The sequence below is a fragment of the Mastigoproctus giganteus genome, chromosome 2 (assembly GCF_048544385.1).
Source record: "Mastigoproctus giganteus isolate SK-2022 chromosome 2, ASM4854438v1, whole genome shotgun sequence".
NCBI lineage: Eukaryota > Metazoa > Arthropoda > Arachnida > Uropygi > Thelyphonidae > Mastigoproctus > Mastigoproctus giganteus.
The window spans coordinates 96,266,746-96,286,494 of NC_143576.1; the positions used below are offsets into that span (position 1 = coordinate 96,266,746).

The 19,749-nt window shown below is 34.1% G+C and overlaps 1 protein-coding gene across 1 annotated transcript in view; it reads right to left on the bottom strand.

The window, feature by feature from the left end:
* Positions 1 to 1,657: 1,657 nt before the first annotated feature.
* U3-55K (U3 small nuclear riboprotein factor 55K) overlaps positions 1,658 to 19,749 on the bottom strand; it is a 148,160-nt gene continuing 130,068 nt past the window's right edge. The window contains exons 12-14 of the mRNA XM_090389983.1: positions 14,581 to 14,720; positions 13,091 to 13,170; positions 1,658 to 1,810 (exon numbers count right to left, since the gene is read on the bottom strand). Coding sequence (XP_090246109.1) covers positions 1,658 to 1,810; positions 13,091 to 13,170; positions 14,581 to 14,720 — 373 coding nt within the window. The remainder of the gene's footprint in view (positions 1,811 to 13,090; positions 13,171 to 14,580; positions 14,721 to 19,749) is intronic.

The window sequence follows — 19,749 nt, forward strand, 5'->3', positions numbered from 1 at the left end:
ATATTGCATCAGCTGTTACTTTCGGCTATATAAGCATGCTCTCCAAGAGTTGCAGTCATACCTTGCTTGTGTCAGGATAGAGAGTTACGCGCAGTTGATGCCATGAAGAAAGAGTGCTATTGTTGCTTTACGTGAGGGAGGAAGGAAATATGACTGGAAGATTCTTCCCATCATATTTCTTATAGAGTGTCTTGTAATCAGTTGACAGTGAGTAGATTTCTTTCCAAACTTAAGAATACTGGTTCTGCTGATATAGGAAAAAAGGCCAGATGCAAACGAGTCTCTAGCCCAAAACAGGACAGCCTTTTGAAGTGCTTATGGCTTAAAAACCGTAGAGCTTCTTCATCTGGGCTGAAAAGAGAATGGGAAGAACATACAGGAGTGGTAGCAAGTGTAGTAACAGTGAGAAGACGCATCTTCAAAAACAGACTTGTAGGCTGTTGTCCTAAGAAGCCTCTCCTCCCACAAAAAAAGAAAAAGGCCCGATTAATTTGGTGTAAGGAGCATGTCAAATGGACCCCCGAGCAGTGGAAGTCAGTTATTTTCTCGGATGAGAAAAAATTCAACATGCATGGCTCTGATGGCAGACAAACGATTTGCCGTAGATGTGGTGAAGAATACAATCCAGTGTATGGTGTCTACAGTGAAATTCCCTACTAGGGGTGCGTTTCGTATTGCGGAGTAGGTCGCCTGCAGTTTATAAAAGGTTCCGTAAATGCCAATGGATACCTGGCTATATTGGAAGGCAAATTGCTGTCAACCATTAGAGACCATTTCAACCTGCCCAGTAGCTGCATCTTTCAGGACGACTCTGCCCTTTGTCATTGGGCGAAAAATGTTAAGTAGGCACTTCAGTAGTTACTTTAGCTTCATTTCTGCATTAGAGGTTCGACAGTAACGTGTTTACATTTGTTACAGGTGAAAAAATGGTTGGAAGAACAATCCATTACAACTCTTAGCTGGCCAGGAAACAGTCCAGACCCGAATCCTATAGAGAACTGTTGGCATCGTGTGGAATCTGCAGTTCCAGAAAGAAAGCAAAGACCCTTTGTTGAGCTTCAGGAAGCCATAATTCTTGTTTGGAACCACAAACTATCAGTTGATTATCTTCAGAAATTGAACTTGTCAATGCCTCGACGGTGTGCTGCTGTCATCAGGGCCAGAGGCGGTTCAACTAAATATTAGTTTACACCTGGGAATTTTCATTTTGTTTTCCATTTAAAATGATAAACTGAAGCAAATTGAGGGCTTCTGATAACATTTCAGCCCTAATTGTAGTGTTTACCAAAACTGTTGTATAAACGTTGCAAATGCTCATTTTGAAATATTTTGAGAGCATTTGTCAAATATTACTTAGCTTTGCTTAACTATTAATAAATATCTTTTGTTTATATTTCTATTTGTGATGCTAGTCATTAATGTAACATACCATCATGAAAAACGGTTAGAAATGTGAAATTCCTAGGTGGTGCACTTCCTTTGAACACCGGTGTATATACTTAGTTTTGTTTCATTTATGATAATAAAATTACTGGTGTGCATTTCAATTTAGTTTATAATCTGATTTAATATTAAGCAAATAACTCATTTGCCTGGAAGCGCTTGTACGTTAAGAAAACTGCTAATCTAGGTATAAATGTAATCCATCTTCTTTTGGTTATAAACAAGTTTTATTTTGCAATGAAAATACATAAATGATATTTTTGGCTGCTTTGTCATGCCACCAACGACCAAGTCGATGCTCTTGACCAGTACCCACAATTAAGTGATGACCTGAGGAAGAGAATTCCAGAGCATTGATAAATCCTACCTGTTAAAAGAAAAAAAAAAGAAGTTAATTGACATTTTGAATGGAAATACTTTCATTTTACTATCAGGCTGTGTTTTGAAAAAAACACCACTAGTACACTGTGTTGTGTAAAGTTAGGCTTTAAAAAGTTTTTTATAAATTTTGAATTTACAAGGAACTTTTTTTTTAAACAAATTTCATTCAAGTTATGTTTTCAAATCAAATTCCAGTAAAATAAATCCCCAGGTTAGTTGCATATATTGTCTTTCCAATATTTTTTTCAATGGCAAAGATTTGGGAAGGAAATGTTATGAAATCAGATCAAGCATTGTTTTGCAAACAAAACTTTTGGTTGAAGCAAACCAGAACTAAAATCAACAATCATGTAGGCCAAACACACATATGATTGCTTGTAGATTGGTTTGGTTGTTTGCTTCACGAATAAACAGTTTCTCAAGAGATGCATAACTTTTAATTTTCATTTATAGGTCATCTTCTTGTGAATAGTCATTGTTAACTGTTTTTTTACTTCAAATATAAATAAAATTCCAGGTGACCAGAGCAAAAAGCATATTTATTATTATATATTCCTGTAGTTTAAAATCAGAAAAGGAAGTAATTACTTGACTTGGGAGAAGCAACTGTTAGAAATTTTTGGCATTGATATTGTGCCAGTGGAAATAATTTATTAATTTATTTTTACTGTACTGTGCACCTTTTCATTAATTTTATGTACCATTCTCAAGGTACACTACTATGTACAATAAGCATCACATATCAGTGCAGGTTTTTAGTCCAGTTTGTACTATATGCATAAGCACCTGTTGTCTTTACATGTCCATTCCATGTTTATAAGAAAAATAAAAAAGATGGCAATAAAAAATGGGCACATGAAGGAGCATACTGCAATTGTTTTTTTATTTCGGCCATGCACAGAATTTGTAGTGAATGTCATTTCATGTTATTTGTTGTTATGGTGGCTTAATACACAGGCAAATTAATAGAAATTTATATATTTTTTTTTCATTGAATGTTAATTTTGAATTTTTTTTTTTTTTTTTTTTTGTGTGTAAATATTGGCTTAATTTATGTTGGAGTAATGCCAGAGTTTCATGCAATTAACGTTCCACAAACTTTGACAGCGTTAGTGTTTCATATCATATTTCCATTTTATGCTAATATTTTTTTGAAAACTTATGTATAATTAATAAACTTCTTAATTCATTAATCTAATTAGTATTTTTAATGGCAAAATTCTCTATTATTAAAAAATGTGGAACGGAAATTAATAAGCATTGCAATCTACTGCTAAAGAAAGGTGAAAGAAAGTATTAGTATGCAAAAAGCATATTTCAATAAACCAAATACTTTTTTCAAATATTAAAATTAAAATCTTGGCCTGTCAGAGGGAAGGATATCACCTGTATTAAAAAGCGAATGGTACCAAAGGTTAACAGATCCTCCAACTTATTTTTTGTATAGTGGCTTAGATAACTTAAGCTATGCAGTTCATCTTTTAGCATGTATGAAATGAAAAGTATTTTGTTTCTCCAAAGTCAGGTTCACATGTCTTGCTTTTTGGAATTTTATGTGTAGGGCATTTTTCGCTTAATATGTTAGGATATAGATATTTAATAGCAATGGTTAGATGGCATTAAATTTGAAATTGGTCCAGTTCATTTCTTCTTGAAAATGTTCCATCCTCTTTTGACAAATCCCATCCTTTCATGGCAAATAATTAAGCAGCCACCTTTGTTTTCAGGGTTTAGCATTGGCCTGCTGTCAAATGATGGACTAATATTCTCAGTTTTTAGGCATGTTTATACACACACACACACTTCCTGACTATGTATCATATTTTCATCTAATTCAGATTTTGCATATTTGCCATCCCCTGATTCAACCTCTTGCTAAAATTGCCCTCCCATATCTGAATATAGTGTTATTTACTTTATTTATTTTTTGCTTCCTCAGTCCCAGTTCATTTTTGTACTAGGTTTTTCAAATTCTTTCACCTGTATAACCACTACTTCACTTCCACTTTTGACTATCCCTTAAACTTCTCTTAGTTCAGACACCATGTGTACTTTTCATTTCCATTTTCACAGACACTTTATCTATTTTACAAACCACACATGCAAAGTGCCAGTAACTAGAAGGGTGAGGAAAGTAGAAAAAGAATTGTAGTAGATTTATGAAAGGTGAAAGAATGTTAATATCCTAGAGGTTATGATGAATTAAGAAAATTATGGGCTGAATTGCCAAGTCACAAATTCAGTAGAGTAGATAAATCAGGCTTCAACCAAATGAGCAATATATCTACATGATAAAGCAATTTATAGCAGTGAAGTGGACTTGATAGTAAGCTGCGAAGAAATTCAAAATAGCAGGAAAATAGTGACCTTTATAGTCATATTTAGAATACAAGTGCATGGAGATAATTAGCATTGAAAAAGAATAAGTAAGCCATAATATTCCAACCGCATTTCTTACTATCAAGTTCACTTCGCTGCTATAAATTGCTTTATCATGTAGATATATTGCTCATTTGGTTGAAGCCTGCATGCATTCATCTACTCTACTGAATTTGTGCACTTCATCTCCCTGCCATCTCATTTTCGCTTCATATTTCTTGAAATACTCCAGGTATCATACACTTTCACTGTCTTATCATACTTTCGGTTTCATTTTAGATTCGTTTCTCGGCATGTTTCGACACATACTTTTCCTTTCAAGCATTTTTAGCTTCCTTTTATACTAACGCTTACTATAAGGTTGAGCTTCACAACTCCAGCAAGCTTAGTGTTATTTAATAACTTTTTCTATGCTTTTTATCTTTCTGCTCTAATTCTAAAGTTCTTCCTGTTTGTTAAACTATTAGTGTAATAAGAGGGTGACACGAATGTTGCTACTATCCTACTTCTATTTCTCGTCTTTGTTTATTTAAAATACTCCTTTTCCCCATCCTCAATTTAATACCTCACCTTTTCATTTGCTTGTTCTAAATCTATTTTTTAAAATAGATTGATTGATCTATACAAAATTAAATCCTACACTAAATTCTACATATTTATATTAAACATTGATATAAACCATTTTTATCCCAGTGGTCAGGAGAGGGAGTGCAGTAGCACACGCTCCTTTAGTAGACCGGGGTTCAAGCCCCTGACTGCTAAATACGGTTGATCTGCCAACCTGCACTGGTTGGCAGATCAACCGTATTTAGGTCCATTTCCCTCATCATGAATTGCTGAGGAGGCGTCCATCCTGCAGTGGGTTGATAATAGCTGCAGTTTTACCTTTTTTTTTTTTTAATCCCAACTTGATACTTATTTTTACCTATATAAATTACACTACGTTGGGACTACCTTGTCCATACTGTATTAGAAAGTGCTAATTTCATTTTCGTTGCTTTTTTGGCCTTTCACTTTTCTTCTGCTACTATGGACAAGTATAGAAATGCAGTTCCTGAAACATGGTCAGGTGTAGTCCCCTGATGAAATATCTGATCATGTATCAATATTTATTTCAGCTGACATCAAGATCAAGCATTTTTGCATTACCTATATTAGACCATTTACTAAAAATGTTTACCCCATATCTAATGACAGCTACACCATTTTATTTTTATTTTATTAGTATTTTGATGTATTAATCTTACTTTAGTTCTCCCACTTTATATTCGCTTGGCAATTCAGCCCATAATTTTCTTAGTTCATCATAACCTCTAAGATATTAACTTTCTTTCACCTTTCATAAATCTACTACACTTCTTTTTCTGCTTTCCTCACTTCTAGTTAATGACACTTTGTGTAACTTTCACATTCATTTATGCATACTTAATTCAGTATATTAATATAACTTACATATACTCTTGCATCCTGTAATGCTGCTTTGCACTTATTAATCCTGCATTCACTGAAACCATTTAATCAACTGTATACCTCTTTTCATATGTAACACTTTAAACATTACCTTTAAGGGGTTACATTGAATACCCATTTATATATATGAGTAATATGGAAAGAACATTAATAAATTGTAATAAGCTGTAACTAATACTTATGGGCCGATGCAGCTGCTAGAGCAATTATGCATTACGACCATAATGTGTATAAAATATATTGTATAATATTGAAGATAATAATATAGAAGGTAATTCAAGCAGACAATACCAAGTTGGATTTAAAGAAACGCAAGGGATATAAAAAAAATATACTATATACATATACATACAACTCATCGTTGTCTACCCACAATCTAGATGAATTCAACTGGGGCCAACCACCCAGACTGAAGGCAAAAAACGACAAGGAGTTCTCTGTTTCTGTAATGATCAATATCTGCCAAGATATATAAAATATAAAAAATCCAGAGTTAAGTAAAGGTAGTTAAAAATCTTTTGAATCAAAAGGAAGATATTATAAATGTAAGCATATATTGAACAGCGTTGACCCAACAGAGAACATAATTTAATAATTAAAATAAGAATAAATGTAAAATATAAAGCATATCTACTGTATTCAGGACATAATGTAACAACTAGTCGTTATGAAATAATAATCCCTCTAGTGAGAATATACATATTTTATTTTGTGACCCCTATGTGATGGATATGGTAAAAATAAATAAATAATTAAAGTTAAGTTAACGCAAAGAGAAACATGCAGATAGTAAGAAGAATAAAAATTAATAGAGTAGGAATAATAGAACCTGAACTCCAAAAAGGCAAAAATATAGTAGTACAAATAAGGAAGTTTCTCCTACATCCTCGGATTACCCTAATAATTTCAGAGAAATAAGAACAAAGAGTGTAGGACGGCTTAAAGGCAATACAAGATATAAGTTGTAGCTCAGGTATGCCCGGGATCGCAAACCCGTTCCTATAGTAGGACACTGAGCTGAATTTGCATGTCACCTTAGCGTGAACTTAAGTATATACAGTGTGATTATAAAATAAGATAAAATAGAATAAAATAAATGATACATTATAATTTGCAGGCCGGTGGGTACAAGTTTTCTAAGCTGTAAGACACCAAAAAAGCAAAGTGTATCCTATGTACATAATATACATGGCTCTAAATCCATAATTATATTGAAGCAATGGGTTCAGAAAATAAATTTTTGAAATTAATTATATTTATTGCATTCCTGAAGTGGTATTTCAGGTAAGTGAATAATTTTCATGCATATATATATATATAAAATTATATTATTATTTATGTGTAGAATGTAGTAGGTATATATCTATTATTTAACTAATGCTAATAAAGAAAATACGGTGTACCCTGAGAGCGATATATGTTGAATAAAGGGGGAAGAGAGGAAAATAAAAGAGTAACGTTATAAACAAGAAGAAACAAAGTGCGAATTTTGAAAAAACGAAATGCAAATTTTGAAAAGAACGACCAAGGTAGAAATAGCATTGCAGTATCTTTCATAATTTATGTGTCTTCTTCAGAGGTCATCCACCCAAATTATGAAAAAGAACAGCAATACTCTTACTTCTGTTTCTGACATGTTCTGTATGTCAAAAAACAATAAATAAATTAAACAACTGTTATTGATAACATCAGAATATTGTACAGAAAACTGACCAAAAATCTTTTTCCTATTACATACCTGCGTCATCATATCAATAAAGCCCTTAACATATTAAGGCACAAGAACTTAATAGATATCAATATAAACAGCATTATTAGTTTATAATTAATATTTATTCCCATACGCATCAAGTTTGTATATAGTGTAAATACAATACACTAGGCCTCTTTGGTGTCTTACGGTCTGGAAAACTTGTACCCACCGATTGGCCTGACATAGTGTATTTACCTTGTAATTAATTTTAAACCAATCTTGATTTATTTATTTATTTAATTGTTAATTGTAACTTAAATGTACATGTTACACTTTAAACACAACTGACTTAAGTACATGATGCGCCAACTCTCGGACATTCGTTCAGGGTCCTATCTATAGGAACGGGTCTGCAACCCCGAACTACCCTAGCCCAACTACATATCCCTAATTTAATCATCTTTTTACTTTACTAATTTCTACTTTTTATGCTCTGTGCGCCATTAGTTTATCGACCGCAATATCAGAGTACTATTTTCTTACTATACCCAATCTATTTTTTCGCCTTAACAAAGTTTAGCTGCTTTCTATTGCTACTTTGTAAGCAATTATATTTCTTTGCTATCCTGGGTGTTTGTACATCATGTACTTAACTTTAACCTAGCGTAGCTCCACCGCATACATAAATTACATAATATACAGACACCTAAATTCGTCTAACGCTAGGCGCTGCTAGCGTTTCTACGCACATATATACATGGGTTAGCCTCCGGCTCTGTCTTTTCTGTCAACCCGTCAAGTAGCGGTAAGTTCTTGTCATTTGACACTCCCTTCCTTTGTCTTCACTTTTTGGCGGGCTACTTACTTCTGTAAGGTCATCCATGTTCTGTATGTTATACTTTAGTGGCACATAATAGTTTTGCTTTACTTATATTTTATTTTTTCAAAATTTATTTTTAATTTCTACCACGTGGCTACTTACACATGTTTTTTGACATACAGAACATGTCAGAAACAGAAGTAAGAGTATTGCTGTTCTTTTTCATAATTTGGGTGGATGACCTCTGAAGAAGACACATAAATTATGAAAGATACTGCAATGCTATTTCTACCTTGGTCGTTCTTTTCAAAATTTGCATTTCGTTTTTTCAAAATTCGCACTTTGTTTCTTCTTGTTTATAACGTTACTCTTTTATTTTCCTCTCTTCCCCCTTTATTCAACATATATCGCTCTCAGGGTACACCGTATTTTCTTTATTAGCATTAGTTAAATAATAGATATATACCTACTACATTCTACACATAAATAATAATATAATTTTATATATACATTATGGTTGTAGGGTACCTTTGCTCTTGCAGTGTCCCTGATCCATAATTCATATTATCGCTATTCATATTCTATTTCTCTACTAAATTTTAATTTTATTATTCGTAATTATTATTATATATATATATATACAGGGTGTCTCAAAAATATTGGTACAAACGTTTAGGGGAGATAGGTAACATCTAAAGGAATGCGAATCGCATAGGAACCCATAACCGGAAACGTCACCATAAGTCGGTACATGGCGCTGTTCATCAGTTCGCAAGAGGGAAAATTTCTGGTTTACTCATTCAAGTAGTAGTTGCTGCACGAAGAGCATGCATCAATATACGAACTGTTGTGAGCTGGCAGACATGCACCTAGTGTATGGATTAGCAGAGGGCCCACACGGTGTGCGCCCCCATGCGGCACAACATCGCTTCGCAATAAATGTGTGGGCAGGTATGGTCGGTGACTGCTTTGTCGGCTCATACCTATTCCCATCCCGCATGAACTCCGCTAAATATCCGATCTTTCTTGAACAAGTTCTACCAGGTAGTTCTACTACCTTGACCAAGTTCTTGACGACGTTCCAGCAAATGTGAGACGCAATATGATGGGGCGTCTGCCCATTATGGAAGGTGTGTTCGTGACCATTGAACAGGTGTTTGGGCATTGATGGATTGGCCGTGGTGGACCCGTTGCCTGGCCCCCACGCTCACCTGATTTATCGAGCCTCGATTTCTTTCTGTGGGGGGACCTCAAATCTGTCGTGTATGAATTGCCTGTGGAGACGGAAATGGATCTCGTGGCAAGACTCGTCTGCGCTGCTGCTACTGTCAAAGAAACTCCAGGTGTGTTCGACCGTGTCCGCCAATCCATGTTGCGTCGGTGTCACGCATGCATTGTGTCTCATGGTGGAACCTTCGAGCATCTGTTGTAACATCATGAAATGCATCCATCTCGTACTCCATTGTTAATATTATGTCAAATAAATGTTTGCCACTAATTACTGTCTTGTGTCATTTCTGCTTCTTGTGCCTCTGCTACTACTTTCCCCGTGACGTTTCCGGTTATGGGTTCCTATGCGATTCACATTCCTTTAGATGTTACCTACCTCCCCTAAACATTTGTACCAATATTTTTGAGACACTCTGTTTATATGCACGTGTCTATTGTCTTCACCATGTCCATCTGTCTGTCCACAAGTAACAATTCCACTCTCAGTGGACAGGTTTTCGTGAAATTTTATATTTGGGCCTATTAAAAATATTTGTTGAGCTATTCCAAATTTCATTAAAATTGGACAAAGAGAAATCCAACAATTATTTTCTCAATACAATTTGTATCTAAAAAGAAACTCATAGACATAAATGTAGTTTTTTTTCTTTCTTTCAAAGAAAGAGCATGTGGACTGTGTTATACAGTTGTAATTAAACTGAATGGCTAAGTGATATTTTGTTAAGTTTTAAAGTTATAATCTTAGTAATTAATTGATAAAAGGAGGTAACTGTATTTACATTACCTTCTATTAGTCAGAGAAAAAGAAAAAAAAATTCATTTACTTGAAGAAAAAAGATTGGATGTTCTGAAATTTAATGCAATGTGTACATTAACTGACTAATTAATAGTGTGAGAGCTAATAAGCCACTACAAAATTGGTTGTCCACTTTCTCTGTATTGACAAATACATATCTTATTCACCAGCTTACATCACCTTTCCCTTTTAAAATTAGATGAATGGATTTACATTTACTCCAGACTTTTTATAAATTTTCTGAAACTTGTGGCATTCCATTGTTTATAGTTCTACATATTATGCTTTTATAAAATTGTTGATTCAGTTATGGGGTGAATATAGCAATGTTTTTTAGATTTAAAAAAACTCACCAGTTTCACATTTATTATTTGATAAATGTTTTGCTGTAGACAATTCAGTCGCTGCAGAAATCTGTTAAATTGCTTTCCTTTTCACAAAATGATCTTTCTTGACTATGTAAATCTTTAATTGTAACATTTGAAATAATCCCTTTCTCACCTATTTAACTTTAGAAATAAATCGGTGCCAACCAATTTGGTAAGAGATGTCAGAGACAAGTGGCAAAGTGAAAAATGCATGGGATTGCCAGGGGATACAAAAACCTAGAAACTAGTCTGCACACAAGTCACTAATTGAATTAAGTAAGCTGACACAGATTATGGGAAGTCTTTGGCACTAAGAATGCAAACAGAAGAAAATGGGTGAATCACATTGGTTCACTAGATACGAATGGCATCACTATTGCTGATCCGGTTAGGTTGTTGACAAATGAATAAATATCTTGTACCCACATTCATGGGCAAACAAGTTTTTAGGGATGAAAAGGTCAGAAGTATATCAAGTTATTACTGGAGCTAAATAATTTTGTGATAACTTAAGAAAAAAGTGAAAAAAAAAATTGTTGAAGCTATAAGTAAATAAGGCACCTGGAGTTGGCTGAGTCTATCCAATTATATTAAAATAAGCAAAAAAAGTGTTAACAGATTCACTACTGGTTGATCCATATGTATGTGATAGGATTTTAATCCACCTCACTTTAAGAAACATTTCCTTCTAAGTTGCCAGAAGGAAAATTAGATTTTTTTTTGTCAAGCAACTTTCACCAACAACTGACTAATTCAGCCATAGTGAGAAGAAAGCCCAAAAATGTAACAATGCAGTCCAGTTAGAAAGATGTAATACAGGATCGATGGTTGATTCAGCAATTATGGAAAAACAAAATCTGATAGGACAAATTGTGGCAGAAAAATCAAAGTTGACTGAAAGAAACCGTTGAAAAGTATTCTATCCCAAAAACATAAAAGTACTGCCCCAAAAATAACTGCAGAATTTAATGAGAGTCCCAGCAATCCAATTTCTAGCAAAACAGTTCGGCGAGAACTTAACATTGAAAATGTATGACAGAACAGCTATTGCCAAGCCACTTGTTACTGATGGTAATGCAAGAAAGAGGGTGCAATGAATAAAAAAACTGGACACGATGATTGGGAACAAGTCATATTTTCGGACGAATCGTAATTCACACATTTTCCAACATCAGGGAGAGTTTACGTTTGAAGAAGATTATCTTGACAGAAACTGCACAAAAAAAAAAAATTTTTTTTTTGGATTTTAATATTATTCCTTATGAAAGATTATGACTACTGTACAAATTGGACTGGAGTTGTTTGGCACTGGGGCAAGCTAAATGGCAGAAGATAGAAGAGAATGGTTATTAAGCCACTGCTCATCATGGACTAATATGTTATTAGTGGAGTCTCTCAGGATTCAACATTTGGCCCCCTTACTGTTTTCAACATTTATTAATGATATTGATGAAGACATATCAAGTTTAATGCCTAGTTTTCTGAAAGCAAAAAAGGTTAACATGGCAGTTAATGATGGTAATCAGAGCAAGCTATTGAACAAGACCTAGAGAAACTAGGCACACTGAGATGAGAAGTGACAGTTGAGGTTTAATATTGATAAATGCAAGGCAGGTACATATGGGTAGTAGTGACCCCAGAATAACATACCAATTGGGCACTATCACACTGAATTAGTTGAGAATGAAAAAGACCTAAGGGTAATTGTATGGTCCAACTTAAAAGTTCTCTGAGCAGTGCAGACAAGCTACTAGTACAAGTCATGGGGTTAATAATGAGAAGTAGTTTTTTTTTATGCTCTAAGCTTGCTTCCTTGCATCATATGCTAATACTAAATATGAAATGTTGAAAAAGACTGTGAGGACGACGAGAGAAAGCCCATCTCTCTTTTTAAGCAGACACTAACATTTTTTGCACAGTCTAAATCCTGGATCAGAAGAGACATTAAAACATCAAACTGCACCTCATACTGGTGGAAACTGAAGGAGGTTAACATAAGCAACTTTATGTTCAACTCTGAGGTGTTGCTGTAACCAAGGAATCTTTGCAGATTTATTTATGGTACACTGTTTCTTTGAGGAAATTCATAGAGAAAAACAGTTTTATTGTTTTCAGTCACTCCCCCAAACTAGTAGAAATAGATTAGCTATGAGATTAGGTAACCTTATTCTCTCTTTGGTGGCTAAACTTTACAAATCATCAAATCTCATTAAAAAAAAAAAAAAAAAATCAACCGTGTACAAGCCTTTGCCCTGTTGCAGCAAATGTTGTTGAGTGCATCTGTGACCAAGTGCACTTTTTGATAAGTGTGGTTGATATTTCCAGACATGTTTTTCATACATGATTTTAAGTGAAATCAGTTATTTAATAGGAAGTAATACTTAAATGGACAGAAGGGCATTTGTATAAGTTAAAATTACTATAATTTTGGACTTAGAGTACTTATTTGTAACAAAACAATTAAATACCATGCACATTACACTTTAATTTTAATCAAGTTCTCAACTTACCAGTGGGATGGTCTTAATTTGTGATAATCTTCTGTTATCACTATCCCACTTCCAGATTCTCACATTACCATCTTGTGAACCTAGATTTATAAAAGCAAGGAATTTTTACATATTTCACAAAATACTTCACTAAAAAATTTTCATTACACATTTTTGTGATACTAGATACCACTTATTTTCAGTGAACTAAATACATGAATTTTAAAATTTAAAGCATACACTGAGTGGTCAGACTACAAACAGTCTCAAATCATTGGAGCATGAATTCCATGAGGTGCCAAAAGCATTTCACAGTGGTGTTGGCCCACACAGACTTAATCACATACAGCACATTATTAAGTGACACTAGTTTATACCTGCTGCAAACATCTCAATTCACTTTGGGCCCAATGAAGTGTAGTAAAATCACTTGTACTCCTGGAACCATTCTTGATGTCTTATAATATGATGCATTTATCTTGCCGCAAATAGCCATAACATGTGGATTAACTGGAAGTGTGAAGGGATGCACCGTCAGCAAAAATGTTCAAGTAGGCTGTGACATTCTGACATTAATCCATTGGTAATCAGAGTCCCAAACACATGTCATTGAGCCACTCCTGAAAATTCCACTACTAGTCTGCAGTATTGATACCTGGCACAATGGGTCCACTCCTCAAATGTTTAATATCAGTTCATCCACAAGTATGCAACCAAAGTATCCATACATATTTGTTTTTATAGCAGAAAAACTGATATGCAGTTAATACTAGTGCAGTAATTATTTCAAACATATGTTGTCCGATTCGGTTGTGTTGCAAGTGTTTTCCATATTTTATTTTGGTGAGTCAGCAGAATAAAGTGACTTTTTCATGAATAAGACAAAACAAGGTTGTCCAAATCCCAGTGACAAGTGTACAACTAAGCCTCAGGAAAAAAAACTTTTAATATTATTTAATTTGGCTTCATTGCCACACTGAGCTAATTGTGGTAATGTAGTTCCTCAAGGATTAGTGTTATAGCTCTTTCTGTTTCTAGTCTTCTTTAATGGCACTGAGAAAGTTTTTCTGATAATCTGAAGGTAAGAAAGGTAGTTAATGACAACTCTTTTAAATAACTTACACATCAGCTGCAGATATGGTCTTAAAAATGACAACTGAAGTTTAATGCTTCCAATGGTTTTTCGGCTGGATTTCTGGTGGTGCAAATGCTATGGTTAATTTAATTTAAGAGCTATGGCTATATAAAAAAAAGTATATTATTTAGTTCATTCAAAACTGATTAGCTTGAACTTAGCTTCCCCCCCCCCTAAAAACTAGTCAGTCAATTATAACAGGCAGATATATCATTTAATTAAACAGTTACGTTCAATTATCTTTTGTTATTTTATTAGTATCATTATAATTAAAATCTGTTGGCACTACTTCACCTTGATTATTTTTAATTAACGTTAATTATATACAACTTTTTTTTTTTTTTTTTTTTTAAATTTAAACACAATTTAAACTTACCAGATGCTAACAGATCTGTATTATGAAGAGTAGATATTGCAGAAATCCAATGGCAGTTGTTAATGCCTGGATTGGATACATGAGCAGAATGCAATTCTGATATCGGTTTTTTTTTATGAATTGTCCATACTGATAGACGCCTAATTGAAAACAAAAGTTTGTAATCAGAATATGTTCTCAAAAAGAAATATGGCTTTTATAATTTTGTAATACTCATAGGCACGGTTTTCTGTTTTATCAATATATACGATAAAACAGAAAACCGTGCCTATGAGTATTTCAAAATTATAAAATAGCACAATTTGATATTATGCACAGTGCATACAGGTATAAATAATTATTAAAAGACCACTTCACTGCAATAAGTGATGGAGATAAAAGTAAAATGTAACACAGTAATCTCCCAATGCATAAATGATACAAAAAATATGGGTAATTATTTTAAACCATTTTGATAAAATACACAACAGCAGTTCTGTGTTCATGCCGTATTTGAATAAATGGAATTCTTCTGTAATTTTAGTCAAAGTATAGCATAGCTAGTCACAGTCCCCAGCAACTGATAGGAAAATGTAATTTCCTTCCATTATCAATAAATTTATGCTTATACTCTGGGATGATAAAGGCGGCTCCGTAGCCAGGTGGGAAGGAGCAGCAGTGCGTAGCACACACTTCTTGATTAGACCGGGGTTCGAGCCCGTCACCACCAAATACAGAGGATGCGGAAAGGTCAAGGAATGACCACCGCATATCCCGGAGCAATATGGCCTTAGTTGCTAATGCTCCTAAAAACCAAATAACAAACAAACAACAACAAACAACGGGATCAAAAAAATTTACAAGTTGAACTACAAGAATATTGGTATGCATAATTTATAAGAAACTATAGGAATGTGGTATGCATAACTCTATACTTTTACTTGACAATGACTGGGCAACCTGAAGGTTGAGTTAACCAGTCATTGTCAAGAAGTCCAAGTCAAATTTTGGCTGCTAAATAAGTTTAAATATTCTATTCACATTGTTAAAATAAATGATTATAAACTGTGGTTGTGTGGGAGTATAAACTGAAACAAGAAACCAGACTGTTGTAAAGGAGAAAGGTTGAAGCCAGTACTTGTGACAATGTAGTGCTTCAGAAGCGGTCCGTATATCTATAGTAATAAAAATTAGCCCTAAAATTTTGGTCCCGGCTTCAATTTTTGTAGTAGCCAAGAGGGCAGATGTGAGCATGCACATCACAAGTGTTTGAGTAAACTGTGGTTTAAGCCCGTATGGCTGCTAAATATGATTAATGATTATTCGTTATCAAAATTATTGACTGTAAACTCTAATCTAGCGTGAGAGTATAAACAGAACTTTTCCCCCAAGTTATATTAGCCCTAACCAGTAAGCTCCCTTTCTTCTAATGCTTACTTGAAATTTGCCTTTAGCCAGTGTGTAGTTGATTGCTGGAACAAACTTCCATTTTTGTTGTAGAAGTTGACAGCTTAATAAAGTCAAGGCAGAACTAGACAAATATTTGGAGCAAATGGATGGGTGAAATGGGAAGGGTTTTTTTTTTTTTTTTGACTGATGCTGTATAAGCTTGCTTTCTTGCATCACTATGCCTCTACTAATGCTAATGTTCCTTTTACCAACCCCAATAATTTGTAACTCCCATTTCTTGTTGGGAGCAGCAAATATCACAAGCTTGACCTTTCTGGTTTCCTACATTCGTTCCAAGTGGCTAAAGACACCCAATCATGCCTTGTTCAAGTGTCTAACATCTTTCCTTTTGAAAATCATCCTACTCTTTAAATAGCCTACAATACCTGCTAAGATAAAATCTCTTTCAGTACAGCACTTGGACATATTGACGTCGAGTTTTATTTTATTATTATTATTAACTATATGGTGCAAGAAGCCTGAGGCTTATGCTGCATCAGCCAAAAAAAAAAAAAAAAAAAAAAAAAATTACCGAGTTACCCTGAGAGAGAGAGAGAGAGAGAGAGAGAGAGACAAAAGTAGAAGAGAATCACCAAGAGAGAGAGAAGAATGATGATATCCAGCTCAAGACCCTGGGTGTGCCAAGCCCATACTCACCAGATGTGAGCCCCTGGGGACAACCAATATACTCCTTCCAAAATAGCCCTAGAAGATACCATAACACAGAAGTGCATCTGTGTGACTGGTACATTTTATTTTTAATGATTCTTATATATTCAGAATATTGGAAATATACTTTAGCTAACCTAAAGCCTCATTCAAAACAGAACATTATGGATCTGATCAGTCTCATGGTGAGACAGGACTATTTCCAGTTTGAAGAGAAATTATGTACAGAAGAAAGAGCTAGGCATGAGTGACCTGAAGATAGAAGTTTCTAGGAGGTGTTTCAAGTAAAATAAAATATTCATACATAATCCATTCAAAGTGAAAAAAAAAAAAAAAAAAAAAAAAATTCAATCAAGTTTGTGTTGTTTTTCAAATACAGACTGATATGGGCTCAAAGCAGTCATTAATTGTTGTGGCTCTGCTCATAAACAGTATTACAGAGCAGAGCACATGATTGGTGGCACCTCCATAGCCACACTATGCACTGCTGCTCTGGAGCAGCAGTGCGTAGTACACGCTTCTTGATTAGAACGGGGTTCGAACCCGTGACCACTAAATACGGAGGATGTGGAAAGGTCAGGGTATGACCACCGCAAATCCCCGGAGCAATATGGCCTTGGTTGCTAATGCTCCTAAAAACCAAAAAACAAACACGATTGGTATATACACACATCACACACTGTGGTTTTAGTTTGCCCAATTTCTTACTGTGTGGTCCATGCACCAATCAAAAATCAGTAAACCGGCTTGATTTTTTTTTTTTTTTTTTTTTTAAATAAAAGGCTAGATTTATTTATTTTTATAAAAAAATGTTTCTGGTGATATCTATTTGAATCCATGTCAATAACACTTCTGTAATAATAAATTAATATTATTATTTTAATAAAAAACCAAAAGACATATTGGGGGGGGGGGTTAAAGAGGAAAACCTCCCACACCTTCTCTTGGAAGTACTGTTTAATACAGATGTATTAAAAAAAAAATCTTCATTTCATACACGGAAAGTGTTGTGCATTTTCCATTTTATTTATTTTTTTTTTTGTTAAGTAATGAATAATCATCTCTTACTTGTACATGTTTTGACAGGTATATACAAGGTAGGATCAAAAGTTCCAAAAGTGAAGTTTTATTTTAATAAATACAAGGGCAATTGAAAAATAATGCCTCTTAGTTTATAGCCTTGGCATTCGCTGATGCAGCACGTTCACATGGTCTCCACATAGTTAATAGTTTCTAGTTAGTCTATTTGCAAGCAGAATTTTTGTATGGTTGTTCATTTACAAGTTACACTATTTTAAAATGGAAGCAATGTTATAGCTGTCAAAATTCATCTATGATTACTAGCTGTGTATAAGGATGCAACTATTGATGTCAATGCTGTTTGCTAGTGTGTTTTATGACAGTGAAGTTGATAAAGTCATCAGAGTCAAATCAAAGAGTGATGCTGAACGATGAAGTGGATAGAAAGCAGATGAACTTGTATTTGTGATATTCAGATCAATCAGTTATCACTCCAACTTAATGTTTACAAATTTTTAAAGATTATGTTCAAAATATTCTGTGCATGTTAGGAAACCAAAGGTACCCGTTGGATTAATCCCCAAAAGGCTTGCCAAAGAAATGAAAAGAAGACAATGAGTGTAAATGTGTCAATAACTTTTGTCCCATTTCAAATGCATTCATCTGTGAACTACAGATGAATTCTGGATTCATGCTAATTAGAAATCAAACAACATTCCACAGAATTTTGCCATAAAATATCCCCATGTCCAAGTATCTGCCAGCAGGGCTGGATTTTAATGTTTGTAGGCCCTAGGCACTTTCATTCTGAAAAGTGGAGAAAATGGAGTAAAATATTTTTTATAATAAATTATACTGTATTAACACACTGACTGCGAGTTACATCTTTTGGTGTAATGCACGTATGAGCAGTCAATCAGCACAGCAGCGTATGCATGTATGACTGTTGTCTCATGCTTATCTTGTTAAACTGACTTGTTTCATAGAAAGTTAAACTTGCATTCTCCTGTTCAAAACAGTTGTACTCACGAATATGTGCATGTGAGTTATATGTAAAGAGAGCTGTAGTAAATGGTTGAATAAGTTTGTGGTGTGACATTTTAAGAAAATAGTGTAAATTTTAAAAGACTGGCGAGCTGTATTTTCAATTTTTCATATTCTGATCCTAGAATAATTTATGTTGTTAACTGTGTTTGATGTGATTTAAAATGTCTGATGGAAATATGTGAAAACACAAATCTGGTTATGAAAAAAGAAAAAGCTTTGGGTAAAATGAAAAATTCAATTCTGAAATATATAAATGTTCCAAACCACTCCTGCAATGAGCCTACTCTTTCTCAATTTGAAGATTTCAGTGATGGCATTCATAGGCCTACCGATGAAGGAACAAATAAAGGTCAAGTTGATGGAATTAGAATCAGACCAGGTAGATTCCGTGCTGTTGACATCGACAACTGATGTAATTGAAAATAAGGATGAATCAGAGCCTGAGAAAAGTACCCAAAAAACATCTGTACCATTTCACTATCAGATTTCAGTACTGATCCAGCTAAATGGAAAATAAATACTGATCTCATTCATCATGTTGCCCAAAATGTGCCATATCGGAATTTAGAGTGCAATAATCAACGTCTAAAATTTTTAGCGAAAAAATAAGGAAAGAATTGTTTTATAGGAAAATGGGAAATGGCGAGGTCGTTAAAAGAGACTAGCTAATATTCTCAGAATCTACTGTTATGTGTGTATGTTATTTAAAGATGGACTTAATGAGATATGTAATTAATTTCAAACTGGATTCAACGACTGGAAAAATGCACATGCAAGAATCACAATGCATGAAAAATCAAAAGAGCATTTCGCTTCTATATTTAATATGTTGCAGTTCCTAAAGTCTACCCAGATTGACACAAAATTGTAAATCAAGAAGGAAAAAGCAACTAAATACTGGACTGAAGTTTTAAGAAGAGTAGTTGCAGTAGTAAAATTTTTGGCAGAAAGAGGTATAGCTTTTCATGGTGATAATGAGCAACACTATAATCCTAACAATGCCAA